This window comes from Metopolophium dirhodum, chromosome 9 (genome assembly GCF_019925205.1).
Source record: "Metopolophium dirhodum isolate CAU chromosome 9, ASM1992520v1, whole genome shotgun sequence".
NCBI classification, from domain to species: Eukaryota; Metazoa; Arthropoda; class Insecta; order Hemiptera; family Aphididae; genus Metopolophium; species Metopolophium dirhodum.
The window spans coordinates 4,335,979-4,359,965 of NC_083568.1; the positions used below are offsets into that span (position 1 = coordinate 4,335,979).

Consider the following 23,987-nt stretch of genomic DNA (forward strand, 5'->3'; position numbering starts at 1 on the left):
ATTTCTTAAAAGTTATTAGATATTATATGTAAGTAAGTCTGTGAATAATAATTAATAATTCTCAGACAGGTAGAGGTTGAAGAATATCAATAAGTAACAATTTAATATTAGGTCACCCAATTTTAGTTTCAAATTCTTGATTTTAAACTATAGTCTAGAAGCAATATAAATGTGTATAAATAACCAAATTTCTAAAAAATGATAATTGGACGTACCTAGGTAGTTTATTAAATTTATTTATTATATATAAGGTATTCAATAATATTATTATTACTCTGTACTTTGAATACGATTAAAAATAGTCATGCAATTTATTATTGTTTTGTTGTTTTTTTAGATTTTTTAGATTTTTATAACATTCAATCTATGGATTATTGTCTTTACATCAAAAGTTATTTATTCGTCAATATTTTGAGAGAAAATTGAATTTATTATTTTATTAATTGCAAAAAAACAAAACAATTTCTAAGTACACAGGTACTTGAAACATAAATTATATTAAGCTGATTACAGTGCTATTACAGGTCTTAACATTTATTATTATGGTTTTATAATTACTTTTTTATCTTAATTTATTAATTATCATTAAAAATATTGATGTTTGGGGGGTTTTTCAATGAAGGTAAACGTTTAATGTATGTTTGTTACTAAAGTTCAAATTTAAAATAGGTACCATGTTGATAAATATTCACTGTACATTTAATAATTTTTTTAGTATAATATGACATAAAAAAAATAATATTACATTAATATAATTGTTATTAAAGTATGCCCAGTAATATTTCAGAATCTATTAGCTCAGACCCGTGCAACGTCCGAACAACTCTTGATTTTTAATAAAAGCAAACCTATTTCATACAAAACACACATTTTTAATATAATCTAATGTTTTATAGATGGTTAATGCACCTTCTATAACAAATTAAACCAAATGCAAACTTCAATCTTTGTAAATATTTATAAGTTCAGTTGTGGCGTCTAATGCTCTTTGACGCCATGGACTTTGCTTTAGTAAAAAACAAAAAAAATGTTATTAAACTAAAATTTAACCCAAAATTGAATTCTATTTTTAATTTAATTCATGATTCCAATTCGCTATATCACTGTATACACAAACACAACATTTAATTGGTAATCATTTTATCAAAGACTTTCATTAAAGCTTAAGAATTATATCCGTTTAATGAAAAAAAAATTGAATACCTACACAAATTACACATACTAAACGTGTAGTGATTAAATTAGCTGTAATGTAATATAGGTAATAGTATGTGCAGGTGCATGCATTCAATAGTTTTACCATTTAAATATATAGTACATAAATACATATAATTTGTAAACTGATATTATTATATTAGAGTAAATTTACGTAAGTACCTATATTATTAAATATTAATTAAACGTAAAATTGTAATTTTGTCAAACCATTGACTTTATAATATATACTTTATATTATTGTATTATTAAATCAAAAATGATACATTGATGTATAATAAATTATTTTAACTTATCTTTCAGTAAAAACTTTGTTTATGAACACCTAAATAAGTCTACATAATGTCAGCATTACTCTTTCGAAGATTATGTACAATAATTATTCAAATAGGTCAAATTGAAGATAAAAACAATTGAGTAACGTGATTTTTGAGATTTTTCAATTATTGGTAGTAACTACTAACTAGTACCTAATTATATATAGTAAAAATCTAATATGTAAGAATATAATGGTTTAAATGAGTTAATATTTTTAAAATTAATCGTATTCCTGTTTATGAATCTTAAATGATTTTTTAACTAAAGTATTAATATAATAAAATTATAAATTTTATAGTTATAACTTATAAGTAATAACATTATCTAGATGAGAAAAAGTAATAGCACTACAATTATTTATATTTAGTTGTAGGTAATTTTGACGACTCCTATTCTAACGATTTTACGCTTAGCAGATCACGTTAGTTTAAAAATAAGGGGAATTGCAAACCTCTTATAAAATTTAAAGTTAAGAATTAAGATTATTTTTAGCGAGTTATAAGTATTTTAAGATGTATAACTATATATGAGTATTTGCTTTGAGGATTTTTTTTCTTATTACCAATAATGTAATTATATTATTTCTTCTCTAAGTTTGTACAGAACCAGTTAAAAATTGAAAAAAGATTGTGGGTGCGATGGTGAAATGATCTACTCCATACCAAAAAATCATATTTTTTAAATTTTCATTTTAATAAACATTATTGTTTCGAATTTATGTAATTATTTGACTGAGATATACATTATTTACCACACGTTCTACCTGCAGATACATTTATTTAAAAACATTTCTCACATTTTCCTACCAACTCTTACACCAACCCACCGGCCACCACCATAATGACAAAATATAATTTCGAAATTTCCTTTTTGATAAAAAATAGTGCACCATCACTTATCACTTATCAGTGTGAATTTGTATGCGACATAACCACTGACCACTGCTCACTTGTTTTACCTGAAACTTTTTTAAAAATTTTATTTCATTCGCTCCACTTAACCTATAATATTCTGTCGTGTTTCCTTAACGTATTATGTGAATTGATATGATATTGTGTGTCCAATAACTTTTTTTGATTAATCGGTAACTGATACTGTTACTAGTAATGTTTTAAAAAAAAAGTTTGGCGATCTTCACGATGGCAATAATAATTAGTATATAAAAAGGTACTTCTTGCTTGATTTAATGTTAGCAAGAATAACATGTCATGATGTTTATTACATTGTATAATTTATTTAGTTATAAATAATATTACCTAATATTATACATTAATAGGTAACTAATTTACAAATTATAACTCAGTCATCAAATAATTATTTAGCATTATAATATTATATACCTACTGTTTTAAAAAAAATAATGTATGAATATTAATTATAATAATATATAATCTTAACATATTATAAAACAAAGTCCTTTTTTCTCTCTGTATGCTTAGATCCTTAAAACTACGCAACGGATTTTGATGCGGTTTTTTTTAATTGATAGAGTGATTCAAGAGGAAGGTTTATATATTTATAACAAGCCCCCCCGGGAGGTGCTCAAACAGAAATTTTGAGATTTACGATGGAAATTTTTGTTTATTAATGGTTACTATGAACACAAACAAATAGGAAATATTCAAATTAAAAAAAAAATTATAATAAATCTTAATCTTAACAAAGTCCCGTGGCTGTCTGTCTGTATGCTTAGATCTTTAAGACTACACAACGGATTTTGATGCGGTTTTTATTCATTGATAGAGTGATTTAAGAGGAAAGTTTATATGTATATAACATGCATAATATAGTAGAGATACACTGCCCATTTTTTGTATGTACGAGCATATATTGAAAAAAAACTCTGAACTTATTTTAATACGGTTTTAACTAATAAATCAGTCGAGTCACGGGGAACATTTAATGTATACTAGTTTTCCTTAGTGAAATTAATTTGGTGGCCGAAAATAATAACAATCTATGTCTATATATATAAAAATAAATGTATGTCTGTATGTCATTGAACTCAACCAACCTAAACTCAATCTAAACCACTGGACATTTTTTGAGTGTTTTTAAGTGTTTTTGAGTGAGTCCCTGAATGGTTTAGATTCACAATTAGACTCAGTTGGTTCATCCCCGAGAGGTACTCAAACAGGTATTTTGAGATTTACGATAGAAATTTTTGTTTATAAATGATTGCTATTGGTTATTGGAGAAATATAGGAAATTGTAAATTGGAGGGTGTATACAGCTTGATTTTTCAACTCATATAGGCTGTAGATAGAAAGGGTAGCTCACACATGATTTTTTTAGCATACGAAAAAGTATTATTTTTTTTGTCAATCTAAATGGTTGAAATTCGTTACATATTATATTACTTTTATAATTAGAAGAAATATGATATATATTTTGTACAAATATATTTGTTAAAAATACAAATCTTTGGTTTGGACAATGTCGGGCGGGACAGCTAGTAATATATAATATACAGTCAAGCCTCGACAATTTAAATCTCAAGGGGAATGATAATAAATTCAACTTATGTATTTTTCAAGTCATTGAGACTCGACTCTAAATTATATTTGAGACCTAATTATGAACTCATATAAAAGTAAAAATAAAATAAACTTATAACTCTTAATATGTTATAACACGACAATCAAGGCAGTATACGTACAGTGTTTATGCTACCAAATGTATAGTTATTAATGTTATTATGTATGTTGTATGTTATTCAATAGTGTAGGTATCATAAAACTCTGTGACAGACACTTGTCAATTAACAGCTATTCTACAACTAGTAAATTAAAATATACAATTTATGTATAAACATATTATTATAATAATATTGAATTGGTAGCACCATGTCATGAACTCTTTCCATATACTATATTTTATGTTGTGTTATGAGTGTTAAGAGATATATTATGACTTATGAGTACGTATTAGGACCCAAAATATTTATTTCTTCAAAATATAACAATACAAATTTATATTAAATATGTAGGATAAAAATATTACAAATAGTTTTAGATTCTGAGCGGAGAGATGAATGTACCTATTGGTTTTACAATGATGTGTTTTTTTATTTTTTTTTTATTTGTGTCTGTCATCAATTTTTAGAACAGTAAAAGAGCTTAGATTTTATTCAACAGCATATTTTATGATAGGAAAGTGAATCTAGTTGGTACTTATTATTTTCAAGAGTAAAAAATGTCTAATTGTTTTCAACAGCGCAGGGAAAAACAAAATAACAATTTTTCGACAAAATCGATTTTAGTTTTTGATATAACTTTAAAACAAATTACTGTAGATACATGTAATTTTCACTGAATGTTTGTATTATCATTTTCTATACACGATATGATTTTCAAACGTGACTTGTTATGAGTTATTTACAGACATTACCAGTTTCCGATTTTTTTTCTATAAATATCAATAAAATATTATTAGTTTGGTTAAAATTTTTACAATATTGGATATTTACTGGATTTGTAATGTAGCAATTTTCTTATTTAATTGTATTTCAAAAATGAATAACTGTAGATACTTGAAATTTAGACCATACGTTTATTTTATCAATTCCTATACTTGATAAAATTTTCAAAATATTTTGACTTATTTTAAACTGTTAACGGACATTTTCAGTTTTCCATTTTTTTAGTTTTTTTTTTATAAATGTCAATAAAATTGTATTTGTTGGGTCAAAAAAATTGAAAATTTAATACAATGCTACTGATATATTATTTAAATAGCAGTTGAAAAATAATAAAAATACATGGCCACAGTTTTATTATAAACATTTAAAGTTTGATTTTTGAACATATTTATCAAATTTAAAAATGATTTTATAGTTATAAATTTATAAAATGTCCAACTTTTATACCTAAGGATTAAAAATTTTAAACAAGGTTCTACGTAAATAGTAATATAATATGATAGGCTGACCGTCTTCGCTCAGAATCGTTTTTCATATACAATGATATTATATCATTGAATTCAAATTAAAACCATCCATTACAGTGACCCACTTGTAACATACTGTACATTGTACACTGTACAGTAGAGCGACATCTACTTGCCAACATTTTTTTTTATGTTTTACGATTTAATGACTATTAGAAGACTGGGTTATGAATTTTAAATTAATTATTATATTAGGTAGGTACCTAGTATTATTTATTACTATAAATAAATTATGCGTTGCAATAAATACCATAACACTATACTTGTCAACATTTGATTTAGTAAGAACTAATGTACTACTATTATAATAGTATTTCCAATTTAATTTTACTTTTATTTTATAAAGTATATAATTGTTAACTCTTCTCCGTCACAAGCTCAAAGTTAAAGGTGTATATATATTTCTTTATTTATATGCTGTAAGCCTGTAAAGTGTACATATAAAGAAAAAAAACAATAATTTGCATATCGAATATCAAATATCACCTAATTGTTTCTAAGATGTTACAGTCTTAAGTCAACGATATATTTATTTATTTCACTGAACACACTAAGTTAAAAAGTTTTCAGTTATAGAAACACAAAAAAATAATGGAACGTTGTCAGAACCTAGTTTCAAAATATCACGAAATACCTTCTATGAAAATACAATTAAAACAGGATACGACATGCGCGATAGTCAGGTATTGTAAACTCATATAGCTTTTTCACTTATTTTCAGGATATTATAGTATCATAATTCATTACATTCGAAAAACAATTCTCGGGCTTAGGGGCTCTACTAAAATAATTTGTATAGGATGTTTTTTTTATAAAAATTTAATCTATTCATTAAAATAATTATAATAATTAAAGATTTTTTTGAGTATAATGATACATAATATAATAAATAATTGGGTTAAATTTTAATTTTAACTATAGTTAATATGTGCGGCAAATATAAATCATATTAAATAAATCCAAAATAAGTCATAATTCGTTTCAACACTTAATATTCAATGCCACCATGATTTGAAATTCTAGAAAGGTTAACATAAAAAATTGTTGAGTACCTACTTAAATAACTACTTAAATCGTGGTTAGCTATGTGGCTTCATTTTTTAAAAATTAAAGGTTATAAAAGTTAACTTGTTTTTCTGCAAATCTAGGTACACAGAGTACTTAACATTTTTTTATAAGACAATATTGTAGAATCTGAGTTGGGCTTCTAATCTATTGTCTATAGAACATTAGAACCCATGAATTGTCATAAAAATATGTTCCAAAGTTCAACACATGTTTAACGGTTCATCACACCCATTAAGAATCTGTAGTAAAAAAATATTATTGAAAGATTATTGTACGTTTGCACCCATTATTTGCCACTGATAAAATCGTATACCTACTCTATAAGTATCAATCTATCTAAACAAATATTATATTCTCAATTATTATGTCTGAGCCACTGCTGTTTATTATATTATTATTAACCGTATATTTATTATTTGTTTGTAAATACGCTATTACCTTATCTGTTATCAGCTTAATACTATAGGAATATAGTCCGTTTTCTGACTGTAGGTGTAATGTAAATAAATAAAATAAAAATATCCAAAGTAATTTAGAAGCCTGTTTAAATATTAAATAGTTTTTTTGATAGATTCATCACAGTAATATAAAAATATAATAGAGATCACAATAATATTAGCGATTGTCCATTATTTAATTAGTCATTAATAATATTTACAAAACAAATTAAAACTCGATAGGTTAACTACCTATAAACGAATTCGTTATTCTAAATCCGCTTCCTAAAAACTTAATGAACTGAATAAAATTAATGTATGTATTTTTTTAATAACAAAATTATATCTATATTTTTGCTGATATATCCTTATAATATTGAAAGTGCACTATCGATTAATAATAGTTAGTATTGTACCTATAGCTATATATATATTTTAGAAAAATATTTATAAACCAATCCCAATGATCAATAGTATTTATTTCTTTATTTACGTCTTTAATCTGTATGCAATATTTATTTACATTACGATAGATAACTTTTTTTTTCTATTCAATCGAATAAGTATCATAAACTTTATACTCAACACATATTGAAAAAGTACCCATGGTCATTGGACACAATGTACACAACAAACTGGGCACGAAGACGTATATAATATGTTTATTATTTATTACCTACCTAGTATACGAAAGTTCTACGGATAGAAATGTTTGTTTCCATACGTATAAACACAAACAAAACAATATAATAGACTCGTTTTGTGAAAATGACCGTTACATACATATTATAAATGTCTAAAGCGAAAGTTCCCAATCTCAACTTGCCGTTTCTGGTGTCCTATGTTCTGGTTTATTTATTATTATTATATATCCCTATGTTTGGTTTTCTAATAAACTATTTAAACGACTAGAACATAATTTCCAGAGTCCTCGAGAATACGTCAAAAAATTGAAATTGAAAAAAAAACACGCACACGCACGCACGTACAGACACACACACAGACACACACACACACAAAATACAGATACAAATACTATTATCATACATTATTTTACTATATATTTACATAATGTGCATCGAAGAAAATGAAAAATGAAAAATAACGTTCGTTCGAAATACATGTGTTGTGGGCGCGGCGCGGCTCGCCGTTGGGAGGATCTACAAGTGTGCGTGCATACGTAAAATACGTGTGTGAAATAATAATGATCGGTGGTCGCGGTGTGCGCCGGCCCAATGCTCGGCCGCGTCTGTTCGCGCGACGACCGCCGGGGCCCGGCGAAACTCGCCGTTTGGGCCGTCGTCGCCGCGCTGGGAGTAGGGACCGCTAGTCGGGTGTGCGCGAGGGAGAGAGCGAGACGAAGAGAAAAAAAAAACAAACGCATAGGTAGGTATGATACCTGTTGCTGGCGATGGAGAGAAAAAAGTGAGACACACGAAACGAAACGAAACGAAACGAAAAAAAAAAGGGAAGGAAATCTCGAACGCTCTCGCGCTCCTCCTCCGCCGCCGCCCCGGATCGCGCGTCGCGGGTATCCCCCTACAATAATGTACATATAATACCGTCGGTCCGCTTTGCGGTGGTCGGACAGAGAGAAAACAACAACAAAATGTTTAAAAAGAAAGAAAACACACACTCGTACACATGCGCGTACACGTGCAGTGTATATACGTATGTATATCGCCTATACCTATATATACCAACACATGTTGTACCCGCGTATATAATATAATATGTATTATACGAGGTACCTACCTCGCGCACACGCACGCCCGCACGCACGCACACACGCACGCACACGCCTATCCCTACTATATGGGCTTTCGACACCCCGATATATTATAAAAGACCAAAAGAAGTACTCTCCCACGATTATTTTCAAAAGTGATCCCAACTCTTCGATTCCGACGCACGCGTGTCTTGCGTAAACACTGCCTGCAGAGTATACTTACGCGGCTCGCCGTATCACACATTATTATATTATTATCCATCATCACCACCATCATTAGTAATATAATAATAATATATATATTTTATATTATTATTATATCTGTTTTGCGTACCGCTGCTACTGGTGCAGCACTCTCGCGCGCTCGCCGTTATACCACTGCAGTCGGGTGTGTTGTCCGCACGTTAAAAATTTTTTTAAAAAAAACGTCGTCTCGTAATATAATAATATAACATAAATTGTGTTGTATTATATAATTATATTTATTAATACATCCGTGCGATACGTATCGTAATATCATATTAATTTTACCGTCCGTCGCCAAACTTCGCCCTGCAGCCGTCGCAAATAGCTCTTCGCCCGTTCGCCCGTCTCGTTCGCATCGGGCACATCGGCTCACCGCGCGGCTGAGGAGGCGGCGCGAGATGACGGCCGAGACCATGTCCGACGGCGACGGATACAGCCGCGAACTGTGGCTGAACGCGGTGGCCGCGGCGCTGGGTCTGACCTACTCGGCGTACCGGCAGCTCCGGGCCGCCAGGACGCTACCGCCCGGGCCGTGGGGCGTACCGTTCCTGGGGTACGCGCCGTTCTTGTCCAACCACTGCACGTACCTCAAGTACAACGAGCTGGCCCGCCGGTACGGGTCCATATGCTCGTTCACGCAGCGCGGCAACACCGTCATACTGCTCAGCGACCACAAGCTCATCAAGACCGCGTTCGACATGAAGCAGATCACCGGCCGGCCCAACGACGGGTACATGGACATCATCGGCGGATACGGTAAGTCGATTGATTATCTCGACGAATTAATAATAATAATAATAATATTATGTATACGTTTTATGTAACTTATGAGAAATCGACGGGCGTATAGGTAGGTTTTTTTTCCCGGTATTATTATAATGATAATTATTATGACGATACGACCGATATATTATAATAATGTATTATGAGAACGCAGACATTTAATAAGATCGTTGGTAATTGTATTTTGACCATGGGTTTTTTTTTTCTCGTCATCGTTACATCGTAAATCGACATTTTTATAAACGCACGCATTAATAATATCATATTAATATTGTGTTGTGCACCGTCGACGTAAGTTATTAAATTATTTTTTTGTAGTTAAGTTTTTTATTCAAATAACACACACACGCGCGTGTCCTCGAGATGACGAGATATCATGCACGTTGAATATAATATTTTGAAACTGTGTCGCAATTTTTTTTGACATATTATACGCCGGCACAATATTAATTATTAAATAATCACGTGGCCCGTACTGTAGCTACTGCCACTACTATACTGCAACTATTACTACTACTGCTAATACTACTACTACAACTACAACTACAACTACTACTACTACTACTACTACTACTACTACTACTACTACTACTACTGCATTACACAACGTGTGCGAGACACGCGAATAATGGCTAGAATAATAATAATATAAAAATTACTGTGTGTCATTTCCATACTGACCAGACTTGTTATTAGAAACGTTACTTTTCATGTTTAGGAGCCGTAAACAGTACCGGGAAGTTATGGGAGTCGCAAAGGAAGTTTTTGCACTTGGTACTCCGACACATGGGGATGACGTTCACGGGCCACAACAGGTTGAACATGGAAAACCGAATAATGGTGAGTAACGTCAATACGTGTTATAATATTATTTACTACGCCTCGTCCGATGTCGAACGCGACGACCAATATTTTCGAAAACTATATTATTATGATGCAGTAAAGTCAAGCCTGTAGAGGCATCTTATACAGATACATAATATACTGAAGGTTGTGAATAATGAAATAAAATATGTTTTAATCCTAACTTGACGCGTATTTTTTGTTCCGCGCAGATCGAAGTGTCTACACTAACGGAAACGTTTCACAAGACCTGCGGCAAACCGATAGACCTGAATGCCGGTTCGCTGTGTCTCGCCATCACCAACGTGATTAGTTCGTTGACGATGAGTGTCAGATTCGAACCGAACGACCCACGTTTCGAGCGGTACATGCACATGGTCGACGAAGGTTTCAAGCTGTTCGGCATGTTGAGGCCGGTGAGCTTGTTTTTGCCGAGACGTCACATCACGGACGAACGGAATATACAGGAAAAAATCAAGAACAACCATCAAGAGATCGCCAAGTACTTTCAAAGCATCATCGAGGAGCACCGGAGCACGTTCGATCCGAATTCCATTCGAGACCTGGTCGACGCCTATTTGCTGGAGATCAAACGCTCTCAGGAAGCCGGCACGATGGACCAACTGTTTCAGGGCTTGGACCCGAACAGGCAGGTGCAACAAATCCTCGGCGACTTGTTCTCGGCCGGCATGGAGACCATTAAGAACACGATTTTGTGGGCCATGGTGTACATGCTCCACTATCCGGATGTGATGACCAAGGTGCAGGACGAGATCGATTCGGTAGTGGGTCAATACAAATCGCCGGTGCTCGACGATTACCCCAATTTGCCTTACACACAGGCCACCTTGTACGAAGTACTCCGGAAATCGAGTATCACGCCTTTGGGCACGACACACGCAACCACCAGGTAAATTATTGTTTATTCTCGTTCGGCGCATGTAACATGTCGGCCGTCGAATGTTACACACACGCGCGAGCATTTCATCAAGTCTTGTATTGTCTTATTAACAGTGACGTAACGCTCAATGGTTACCATATACCGACCGGCGCTCAGATCATACCTTTACAACACTTCGTACACAACGACCCGAACTTATGGGACGAACCGGAGGCGTTCAAGCCGGAGAGATTTATAAATGCCGAAGGCAAAGTGAAAAAACCCGATTGTTTTTTACCTTTCGGAGTCGGTAAGACATATATATATATTATTTTTTCTAAACATATATATATATACGATATTATATCGTACTATATATTATATGTATGTATATGGGTACACAAACAGTCTCGTGCGTTTATGAAATCGTTATTGATTGTTATTTTTCTGTTTTTCATCAAAGGTCGGAGAAAATGCCTGGGCGAGACGTTAGCTCAGATGGAACTATATTTGTTCTTTTCAACCTTGTTACACGAATTCGACGTATGTCTACCGGATGGCGACGAACTGCCCAGCATGGACGGTCAAGTCGGCATCACACTGACTCCACAGTCGTTCAAGGTCGTCATGAGAGCGCGCAATAAGTAGATTTCATTTCATTATTATTATTATTATTATTCTCAGATCCTCTCATTTAGGTTGTCTATGTGTTTTTAACGGAATGTTATGTATTTGATAGAGTATAACATTCCATAGTAATGTTATTGTTTAGCTTAAAAAATGTTTCATTATTTATTTATAACCGACATCGTACCTACGCGGTTCCCTATAAATTATATATTATCATACGTTTTCTAACATGTAGTTTAAGACCATACTATTTATTTATTAGCTAGTTTAGTTTAATTTATACCGTTTTAAAATAGAACTATTTTATAATTGTTCGTTTGAAGTAGTTACAAGTGCATGTTTTCCTATTGATATGTTTATGTACTTAGTGCCATATATACCATTTTTTATAAAAATTATTTGATGTAGTGTTTTATTTCGTATTAAGGTATAATTGTTGTTTTTTTTTATATATATTACCAATGTACAAGCAACCTATTACAATTAAATGTTGAATGTTTTTTGTCAATCACTCGTTATATATTGATTTACTTCAGGGGAACTGTCCACGCAACTAATACGACACGAATGGCAATTTAATTGACTAAGAACCATCAGGTGGTTTCAAATCAAAGCTGTCCAAGGCTTACAATTTTTTTGCAAACACGAGGTTTCCTGCGCGATATCGCGTTGTTCTAAAAATCGTCTCTACGTTTCGGTTTCGTGTGACAAATCGCAAGGGAAAATGAGCGAGAAAGTAGTTTAGCGTTGTTTAACCCTGTGGAAGATCTATACGCGGCCGAACTGATAATAACAAAACAACTTACAGTTACTCGGGTAGTGTGTATAATAAATATTAATACAAATGTACCTACCTCCTAAGTCCACGGCGAAACGACATTTTCGTGTAAATTTGTCGACATGGTGCCGATAAAATGTAATAAAATGTACATGTCGAAATCAAAATTACGGATATTCTAAAAAAAAAAAAAAAAAAAAAACAGAAAGGTTTCCACGTGGATCTATAGGTGTCCGTATAACTAAGTAGTCTCTCTTCGCTCACTTTGAAGCTTCGCGGTGTGAATTATTATTATTATTTATTACTATTACTAAAAAACTTGAAAGCAACAATGAATCCGTCGCATTCGAAAAGCGATTCTGAGCTGATTTTGGACTACATGTATAATTGGTTTTTATATAATTTCAGGTCACTTACAAAAACAATATTAGGTATAATGATCAAATATTTTAATGATATCAAACATTAATCATATTTCTTCTTACACAGTAACAAATAGGCGGGTATATGAGCAAGCAGAGTGCGGGATCGTATGAAAAATGTTAATTTTCAACTCTCGAAATAATTTAAAAATATATCCAAGGAATAACGTCAGTTGTAATCGTTATTTTTAGTCGACTCTGACTTTGTTAGAACTTGTTCCGTCATTCACCGGCAGTAATGAAGTTGACGAACAATATTATTATTGTGCTTTTTAAGTTCCCGTCGGAATATAATAATATAATATTATAAATCCCTAAACCTTGTAGGTATTGAATTTCCCGGTCTTAGCATAATATATAATATTAAGCAAATTGCAAATTGTATTATAATTATTATAACCGAGAGAATAGTTACGACACATTATAATAACCGAAATCGATTTCGTTTAAAAACGCGTTGCCATTCAGGAAATATTATCATCACGCTCGAGGAGATTACAGCAAGAAAATCGTCTACGAGTCCTCCTCTCTGAAGTCTAAATCAGAGAGCTAAAATCGACAAAGTGATGCGATTGGTCGATGGTTTTTTTCATGCAGAACTCGCTCTCTGGGTACCAATATATTGGAATGAGAAAAAAATTCACCTATTAGCGACGAATCGCATCGGCTTTAAACCAACATATCCGGCGTTAAGTCGAGTTGTCGATATTTGTTTATAAATCTCTACTGCGTTAATATAACTACTTCAGCGCAACAGTTGCGTCAACAAGTGTGCACCTTAGACTCGAGAATTGACGCCATCGAAATATCTATAACACGTGCGCAAGTATGGGTAAGTATAATATAAGCAAGTGATTTTTGTTTTCCGTTTCGAAATAATAAGCACTTCAATAAGACCGCGGGAATCATCAATAATTCGTCTCCCGGAGCAATACTCATGTGGGAGACGAGCGAGTTCTTATAACGTTTTTGAACTAAACTAATTTTTTGTCACGCCTGCACCGAAAGTTTGGTTTTCGACCACGGTTGAAGCGTCCAGCGGGCGGTAAAGTGGAAATCCCCAAAGTGCCGGGCGGAAAGAGGAAATCCCCAAAAGTGCCGGCCACCGGGCGCGTATCCCCTGCACAACCAGAAACTAAAATGTATACACCTACCACGGTTCTTACAAAACATAAACTTCTGGTTACATCTTAAATGTATAGTATAACCTCCTTGCATGACGCATAAACATTTAAACATATTTAATTTGCACTGTTCCTAGATAAGTGAGTCGAACGATGCGTTAGTAAGTTTATTTCACGCAATCTGTATAATAATCTTATCAGTTACAATAATAGAATATACAAAGTGAAAATTGTAATTTTGAAATAAAATAAAATGTCTTCCGTGAAATTGTTTTTGTAGAATAGTCTATAATTGTTGCATAGATATCACTGCATAACCTTATCCATGAACGCAGGGGCGTGACAAGAAATAGTGTGTGTGTGGCTCGCGCGGGAAGGCCATTTCCCGCCCTTGCCACACAATATAGTATATTGTGACATTACAACTGCGCATACCAATATATTTGTATGCCTAAATTTTTTATTTCATTTTTTTTGTTTATTTAGCTATTCAGTATGATTATAAACGCGTGCGGATACAATCAAACGGGAATCAGTTAAACAACAGTGTTTTTAAATAACAGTCAACATAATAATAATTCGGGTTTTAGTACTCGTCCACACAACACTATAATATAGAGTTTAATCTTACGACGCTAAAAGGGTGTCGGTGCCGGTTTTTCCAGTTTTCCGCAGTTCTATATTACATATCTTATAACTTATAGTCGTCGATGATACGACTTTAACTTAACTATTATAATACTTTTCCGCTATTTTACTGCCCGATATGGCAGGGGGGTTGATACGGTTTTTTATATCAACGAAAATGATTTAACGGGAAAAACTCTCACGGCTCGTTAACAGGTCGAATTTTGATCATTTTTTTTTTTTTTCCGAAATGAGAGAACATTTCTTAGGTCAGATCAAAGCCTGAATTTTCACTTTACTTCAAATAGTGTTGGGAAAAATAACAAATATTGTGCATTATTCAAACGCATATTATGCAGTTAGCGTCTACGGTTAAAATGTTGAAAATCGGGCTCTGGTCCGAACTGCAAAACGTTCTTTGAAATTAAAAAATACAAACGAAATCTACACGAAACGTAGTTTACAGGGCACGACCCTTAATATATAATATATTGTATTTTCGTAGACAATATTAAAAACATTGACATTTTCACATTAATAGTCAATTATTGATATCGCGGACATTGGACGTGGAACTTTTACAAAATTTATTATTTCGTTTGTTATTTACTTCATCGTGATAAAAACTAACCCTCTTTCATTTCTATGCATTATACAAATATAGTCAATATAATATGATAATTTGAGTAACACGAATAGAACACGGTGGGTGTTCTGACTTCGGAGTATAGTGAATCCCTTTGTATAATATACAATAATTGTTGGTCTCGTTTAATATCGCATCGTCATCGATTAAATTATTATGTCGTTGTAACGGTTTCGCGCGAATTAAAAAAAAAATAAAATAATTTAGTGTTCGCAAATAGTGATTATTTTAATTTTGTTGTTGTTTTTTTTTTTTAAAGCAATTTAAATTTTGCATTTTAATCGACCTCTAATAGGTAGGTATATAGTAATAATTAATAAGCACATTGCACAATGCACATATTATGCGTGTACAATGTACATCGTTAGAAAAAGTCGAAACAAATCAAATGACTTTTTATATTTTAAGGTATATATCAACCATTCGCACCATACAAAATATTAACATTATTATGAATCCATTTTTTTTTTTAGTTATTTTTAGTTCGAAGTTACTTATATACTCAGTGCTCGTCGAATTACTTATTGGTCGAAAAATTCTCCGTATTTTTTTCCTTGCGTTTATCGTTGTTATTGAAATGTTTAACGATAACGAATTCGCTTTTGAATGAGCAAAGTCTATGTAATCTAGTTAATAGGTATACAATAAAGGATTTTTTAATATCGAAATAAAATGCGTACACCTAAATACATAAATTGATTATGAATAATTGGCACCGTACAATTAGGACGTGTACACGGTGGTGTTGAATACGTACAGGTGTATTGATACGATATTGGTATAGTGTAAGGAAAAGAACAAAAAAAATTTAATATCTTTACGCATTGCTATTACCGACGGCAGACCGAAATCGAACTATAGCAAACACGATACGCGACGAAGGTATGGCACGCATCACAAAAATTTTATTATTCACAGTGCCCGCCTAAACATAAACCTGCGCGACGTCGTAGGTATTGGATCGTTTACAGAATTCGAAAAGAATTAATTGACAAAATATTATAATTATGTTTCCATGGTGGAACTCGTAAATCGTAAATTCTATATTATGCGACACACGGCATAACCCCACAGTGGCCTACCTACCGAATACGACACGAACGAAAAACGTCTGTTTATTGTTTTTTTTTTTTTTCAAATTCTCTCATTTGGGTTATTGGGCGAAAAAAACCTGTTATTTAAATTCGACCACCGATTATCTTATGCCGTCGTCGTTTTCGGGGTAATAAAGAAAAACCTTATAACACTCTTGGTCAAATAAGAACAATATTATAATGAATAAACGATGCTAATATGATGAATTGCTACTATATAATATATAATATATACATATGGTAATGGACGAACGTGTTCAGTGGGGCCCATTATCTTCTCGAAGAATAAATAATAAAAAAATAATATATTCTTTGCCACCCCCTAAATAATAATAATAATAATAATGTAATATGGATACACGCGGTCCGTGGCCAATAATAAAATTGTGTTTACGATTGCAGCTGATTATCGTATACTCTAGCCCGCGCGAGACGGAAAGACCGTCGGTTTTTACGACTTACGATAAAATTTCGCGTGTGGTGGTATTGTTTTTTCGAAACGCTTTTTGACCGGTCTATATAACAGTGTATTGTTGTGTATTCGGGTGTCGACTAAAAACCGATTTCTAAAATTAGGTACATCGGTTGCATCGGCGATTCAAATTCGTATTATACGCACGTTTTAAATAATGTACCCGAACTCTCGACTCGTAATAATATTACAAGTTATATAGTTATACTATACACATTGTAGTACCATGCGGTACCCTGGTACCTACCATGTAATATATATAAACCCATCGTGCCGTTTTTAAAATATATCTACCGCAGCACGCCGCTGTTGTTTATCGTCATAAATAATTTGGAAAAAAAATTATGAATTTATTATGAATTATGGTAACGATAAAAAAAAAACACTCACCGGTAGACACCATAATATGTGAGGCGTACATTACCTATAGTAAACACTGCCAATATAACCTATATAACTGACCAGACCGGTCATGTTTGCAATATTAGTTATTGCTTACTTATTATAGTATTACAATTTCCTTGGACATTATATTATTATACTTCCTACATTAATGGAATAATTTTCCCGCCAGAAGTGCATTATACATAATATCGTTATGAATTAATTAATTTGTTTATACAAACGCGGATAAGATTATAGTGAAAACCGTTCGCACACGCACACGCACACGAGACACTAATAATAATTTAGGTCTGGAGAGTTATATTATTTTAAAGCGGTATACCATCCTGTACGTAATTTGTAATTACAATTATTACGATTTCTTCGATAAAATTTTGAAATAATTGGTAATTTTTAGTCGCGGACGAACGTTACTGGTGACGTCGATGGGATCGCCGTTTAAGATGGGTACCTATGTAGGATACGCAGAACATATAGAATAGGTACGGAAGTCGGCGGTTTGGAAAACACAAATTTGGCGAACACCCCCGGCCACAGGTAATATCCAAAATAAATAGTATACCTACGTATTTACAATACTTTTTTTTACGTTTATATATTTTATTTAAAGATCGTGTTTTCATAATCGATTGAAAACAAATTGCGAACCAATATTCAATTCGAGATTTAAAAACAATGGTGTGCGTGGCCGGACTGAGCGTTATGCCAAACTTCCCATCATGACACTATCACAAACGAGTGATTCGTTTTACCCGTACGTAATTTGTAAAATGTAATTATAATTATTACGATTTCTTCGATAAAATTTTGAAATAATTGGTAATTTTTAGTCGTGGACGAACGTTACTGCAGGTGACGTCGATGGGATCGCCGTTTAAGATGAGTACCTATATAGGATATTATGTAGAACATAAGAATAGGTACGGAAGTCGACGGTTTGGAAAACATAAATTTGGCGAACACCTCCGCCCACAGGTAATATCCAAAATAACCTATTTACAATAGATTTTTGTACTTTTATATATTTTAGTTAAAGATCATATTTTTATGGTCGATTGAAAATGAATTTCGAACCGATTCACAATATTAAATTCGAGATTTAAAAACAACGTTGTGCGTGGCCGGACTGAGCGTTATGCCAAACTCTCCGTCCATGATGGTGTTGATTTCTTTTTCAGATAGACCTTGTTCTGCGGAAACGTTGAAATTGTGAATTATATTTGCACCGAACAGATAGAGCATCCAATAGGAAAGCGTGTCTCCGACACAAGCTCTCTTACCTGAAAACAGCGCATTGCATATTGACAAATCAAAAGAAAAAAAAATTCGACGTTTCTAATATAACTAACCGGCTTGAAATGGCATGAAGGCCTTGTGGTTGATCATATTCCCTTCGTCGTCCAAAAATCTTTTCGGTCGGAACGTCTCCGGGTCCGTCCAATAATTTTCGTCGTGGTGCATTGCCCACTGCAGCGGTAAAACCATGGTCCCTTTTGGTATGCGGTATCCCGAAATCATAATTTCGGTGTTCACCGACCGCGGTATCCCAGACGGAGCCACTGGCCGTAATCGCATCGTTTCAGACACGCAAGCTTTTAGCAGTGGAATGCTTTCTATTTGCTCCAAATCTATTAATCCACCATCATCGGTACACGCGGAATCCAGCAATTTCTGTAAGTCGTTCTAGAAATGTTTTGTTTTATAAAAATCGTATTAATAAAAATAAGCGTTATCGATGGTTTTTGATTAGTCTATTTATTATGTATATTTTTAGATTCTTATATATCATACACATGATTACCATAGGTGTCTTACTGAAAATCACAGTTAATTCTCATAATTTATTTTAAATAATAATAGTTATTTTATAATATGTCACTATTTCATTAATTTCAAGACATTTTTTTAAGTACATTTGTACTTATATTACGTATATTTTTTTTATTTTTTTTTTATTCTTACAAAGTCTGTCTATCTGAATTGTAGATGCTTATATTAAGTGTTCATATGATTTTAAAATATATTGAAAACGATCGTAGAAGTAAATAGGCAATTTTAATTAAATTTAAATTTTATATAATTCATTATAATATATACAATATTCATGTATACTAGTGCAGTTAACCTACAAGCAACAGCTTATAATATTATTCACATCAGTTTATACCTGTATTTTATTATTTTCATTGCAATTTTTTACGATGTGTTTAGGTATGTACTTCATATTATTATACAAAAAATAAATAAATATTCGTAAAAGACTGTTACATATATGATTATATCCGTGCATAATAACCCTATGTATCCCAGTAATGGTTTTTTTTTTTTAAAAAAATGCGATTTTTACCTGTATTCCTTGGTTTAAAGCCATGTACAGAAGAAACCATCTTAGGGTATTTACGGTTGTTTCGACACCAGCACCAAAAAGATCAGACAGAAGAAAACAACATTGTTTTTCTGTGAAGTGATGGGAATCCTTGTCATTTGTTCTCTTCGTCATTTCTTTCATGAACATGGCCATCAGATCGTCACTTTCGTGGATTTCGTTGCCTCGTTTCTCCATCAAAGTTTTATATATGAGATGCGTATTCTTAACTCCCTCGATTACTTCAAAAACAGTATTTCTGTATTTCGGTATTATCCTAAGACAATTATACATCAACAATAGGTATAATATATATATATTTTTAACACATTATTATTATACGGATATCAAGAGAGTAATTATTAATATAATCGTTTCTAACTTCAATATTGGCAAAACACTCAATGGAGTGGCTATGGCGAATTTTTTGGATCCGTCTTCAGCCAAATTTCGTAAATAAATCCAATTAGGGTCATCTTCTGGCCACGCTTTACCCAACACTATGAGATTTATAAAATCTCCTATGTGTACAAGAAAAAACGTCCCCGTGTCAATCGGACAATTATTTGATTGACGTAATTTCTGAAAAAAATAAAATATATGTTGGTACAACCGAATTACATATTATTATAGAAATATAAAATATTTGTAAATTATCTATAATTTTCTCGGTATAAATTAGTGTTACCGAGATCGTAGTAGACACGGCGTCGGCAATAAGTAGTTGTAAGTTATTTTTCTTGTCCCCGAACTTGGTCACGCCGATCACCTTAAGCCAATTGCAAACAAATTTTCGCTGTTCTTTCCAAAGAGGCCCGTGTGTAAATATCAAACCTGTATAGATCATTACAGTTTAAAATAATACCTACTTTAAAATATTGTTAAAAAGTGCCATAATAACTATAATACAATACTTGAATATTATTCAAACTGGTATAGGAAGTTTAGGTACCTATATTATATTAGTATAGTTAGTGCCTACCATGTTCTTGCATTATTTCGTTGACAACTTCGAAGTTGGTGCGATCTGCCAGTTCGTTCCTCGCTAATGCCATTCTAACCAGTGTCGGGTCCGACATAACGACTGCAAAATGTTTGCCCATCTGAATGCTGTAAATCGGCCCATACTTACAAGCCAGCGCCGTTAACGTTTTGTAAGGTTCGGTTGGATTTAACCACGGTAGATAGCCGAAAATTGGAACACCCCAAGGGCCTGGGGGTAAGTTTCTGTTGGAACGCCACAGGTAACCAGCATACAATACACCAAATAGTATTACGCCGATGATCCAAAACATTATTTATGTTCCTTTAATACGATTTGATAGATAGATTGTAATACAATAATAGGTAGGTACCTAAAAAATTATGATTTTTAGATTGGTAAAACATTATTACTGTATTGGGGGCGACATGTGATGTAAGCAAGTAATTAAACTTTAATACATAACTTGAATATTTACAATCTGTAAAAATGAAAAACATTATATTATGTATACATTTGTTGTTGAATTACAATAGAAACTGAATGATTTGTGGTAAGATCAATGGGCAACTTTCAGTGACACAACTTCGGTTACACAACTTTATATAGTTTTATAGATTTTAACATAAATACTATATTTTTGAGCTGACTACAACTTTATTTTTCTGACCGATTTCCGTAACGCTTATAGAGGTATAACAATTATTATTATTGTATCAGTGTAACTTTTCCCCAAAAACATATTTATGATTCATAGATTTTCCTTGCAGACGTAAAATATCAAGTAGGTATAACGGTTTTTTAGTCTTACGTTTAACATGACGTGCTAACGACTGCTGTCGTTTGTGTGTGTGTGCTATGAATAAAATGGTAACAATTTTTTTTGTTTACATTTGTCTCGCAAGACAAATCAGTTACGTCGATTGACAAACACAGAAATATAATATCATATTACCTATATTATACAGTAATTTTAGATTCTGGGTTCCGATAGTTTCGCTATACATATGGATTATAAATGTAATTTTTCACATTTATTCTCAGTGGTTTCCTTGGGCGGCTAAATTATGTGTATATTTTCATCGTATATTTTTGAAAAAAAAAAAAAATGACAGTCAGCGAGCGCGGTTCGTAACCAACACGCATTTGCGAGTAGATTCTGTTTTCCATACACGATCACTACAACTACAGGCCACAATATTGCCTGTACGATACACCGTCTGAATCGGCGAATGCGATGATTTTTATATGTTATTATCATTATTATGGCTTTCAAATGCTGTATTGAATAATAATAATAATAATATACGAACGCAAGTGTAACGCTCGCGGGGCAGTAAGTTGTAGCTAGGTATAAATACTGCTGCCCACCCGACTCCTGCTGCGGTATGTCACACCGGGTTTGTTTTTTTTCCTTTTATTTTTATATGCGCACACCGCGAGCGTATTCCGTTCACGACGCATTTCGACCTTTTATATTTATTTATATATATATTATAGTTTTTTACCTTCCCCGTGTTTTGATCGCGTCCCGTTCAAAACTGGTTGTAAAGTGGAGCATAATATTTATTATATTATTATCCGATTGCGTCCCAAATGCGGGTGAACGAAAAAAATAAATGTATACAAACTATATATAGAATGCGTCCGGCGGGTGCGGTACGGGAGAGAAAAAAAAACGGATTTCGAACGGTACAAATCGCTATAACGTACGCTATTGCGAAACGACATAATATCGTATGGGAAAAGAAAAGAAAAGAAATGTATATTAACACTAAACAACGGAGTCCGGAATATTCAAATGTCAGCATTCCGTGTACATAGGTAGTGTTCCAAAACCTGACATAAGAACATTATACAAAGGAAGTTGTTAACATAAAATATATCTATCCCACATGTCTATACATATTACGCACGTATATACAATGTTATTATACCTATACGACTAAAATATTGTTTTGTAAATTGTAATAAATAACTAATAAGTAATAAGGTACACGTTTTTGATAGATAGGAGCAGAGCTCACAACGCACACACAATTCCATTTTTTTTTTTTTTTAAAGAAATATTAAATTTACTTTAATGAATAATAATTTCATTGTATGAGTTAGGTAGTAAAAAAAATAAGTAATAACATCGATATTTATGCATTTATGGCACTTGGGTCCCAGACATTTCTAATAAATTAAGACGTATATTATTATTATATTGGTGTATACAAATAATAGAGCGCAAGTGATAGTTATGGATTTGATAGGTACTTTTATAATATTAAAAAATGTAAAAGATAAGACGTATTCATGTGATTTTAATAAATGTCCTCCGATCTCCGCTCTAGATCTATACCTGGATGGATACCAGCTATTGTGCGTATTAGTTAGGTATATAGTGTAGGAGGTGACTTATATTATAAGGTTATAGTGAATATTTTTTATCGATATTTCCTGTATCATACAGGCTGTATGCTAATCATCGATTTATCACTCATATAACTTGATGGATATTTTCGTTTGTTACCTTTTTTTTGAGGTGGGAGGCTATAGAAACATGCTTGAATTTAAAAACAGATTTTGGGAACGAATGGATAGAGTTTTAGGACTGACTGTGTAAATATAATTTTAAATATTGGCTCAGGAAAAATTTTATTATACAAGTTAACATGCAAGTACTGAAATACATAGTAATTTAATTCTAAAAGATTGTTCAAAAAAAAAAAAAAATTGAAAATTGTAATGTGACCAAGCCACGAACATATTCCATATTATCCGTGTATTGTACCTAGCAGTTTGCCTTGTGAAAATACATAAAATAATATATTTTTAAATTCAAGCAGTATTCATTTTAACAATAATAGTAATAAGTTAATATTTTTGCCAACTTTGGTTTTTTTTTTAGTCGGTTTAAATGTCAAATACATAGGTAATATTCTAATAAATAATATTATTATCCACTTAAAATGTTAATAAATCAGAAT

The 23,987-nt window shown here is 32.3% G+C and overlaps 2 protein-coding genes and 1 long non-coding RNA gene across 4 annotated transcripts in view; 2 read left to right on the forward strand and 1 right to left on the reverse strand.

Annotated features, from left to right (window-relative positions):
• The first annotated feature begins 8,751 nt into the window (after positions 1-8,751).
• LOC132952251 (cytochrome P450 18a1-like) lies at positions 8,752-12,605 on the forward strand. Its single transcript, XM_061024485.1, has 5 exons — positions 8,752-9,717; positions 10,463-10,584; positions 10,800-11,497; positions 11,602-11,777; positions 11,931-12,605. The coding sequence occupies exons 1-5, from the start codon at positions 9,360-9,362 to the stop codon at positions 12,113-12,115; spliced, it is 1,539 nt and encodes a 512-aa protein (XP_060880468.1). The 5' UTR covers positions 8,752-9,359; the 3' UTR covers positions 12,116-12,605.
• A 5,247-nt stretch (positions 12,606-17,852) lies between these two features.
• Positions 17,853-18,972, forward strand: LOC132952255 (uncharacterized). The gene is made up of 5 exons (XR_009665455.1): positions 17,853-17,993; positions 18,063-18,202; positions 18,276-18,419; positions 18,496-18,640; positions 18,844-18,972. It is a non-coding gene; the product is annotated as an uncharacterized LOC132952255 (long non-coding RNA).
• Positions 18,676-23,987, reverse strand: part of LOC132952252 (cytochrome P450 306a1-like) — a 34,062-nt gene continuing 28,750 nt past the window's right edge. For both annotated transcript variants that reach the window (XM_061024487.1, XM_061024486.1), the window contains 6 exons: positions 21,013-21,385; positions 20,719-20,864; positions 20,413-20,612; positions 20,013-20,307; positions 19,015-19,348; positions 18,676-18,945 (listed from right to left, as the gene is read on the reverse strand). In XM_061024487.1, the coding sequence (XP_060880470.1) occupies positions 18,752-18,945; positions 19,015-19,348; positions 20,013-20,307; positions 20,413-20,612; positions 20,719-20,864; positions 21,013-21,325 (1,482 nt within the window). In that variant the 5' untranslated portion in view covers positions 21,326-21,385 and the 3' untranslated portion in view covers positions 18,676-18,751. The remainder of the gene's footprint in view (positions 18,946-19,014; positions 19,349-20,012; positions 20,308-20,412; positions 20,613-20,718; positions 20,865-21,012; positions 21,386-23,987) is intronic.

Excerpts from the sequence above, each read along its gene's own strand:
- LOC132952251 (XM_061024485.1), top strand. The coding sequence starts at position 9,360 with ATGACGGCCGAGACCATGTCCGACGGCGACGGATACAGCCGCGAACTG. Across the intron at positions 9,718-10,462 it reads GGACATCATCGGCGGATACG|GAGCCGTAAACAGTACCGGG; the intron begins GTAAGTCGATTG and ends TTTCATGTTTAG. Across the intron at positions 10,585-10,799 it reads ACATGGAAAACCGAATAATG|ATCGAAGTGTCTACACTAAC; the intron begins GTGAGTAACGTC and ends TGTTCCGCGCAG.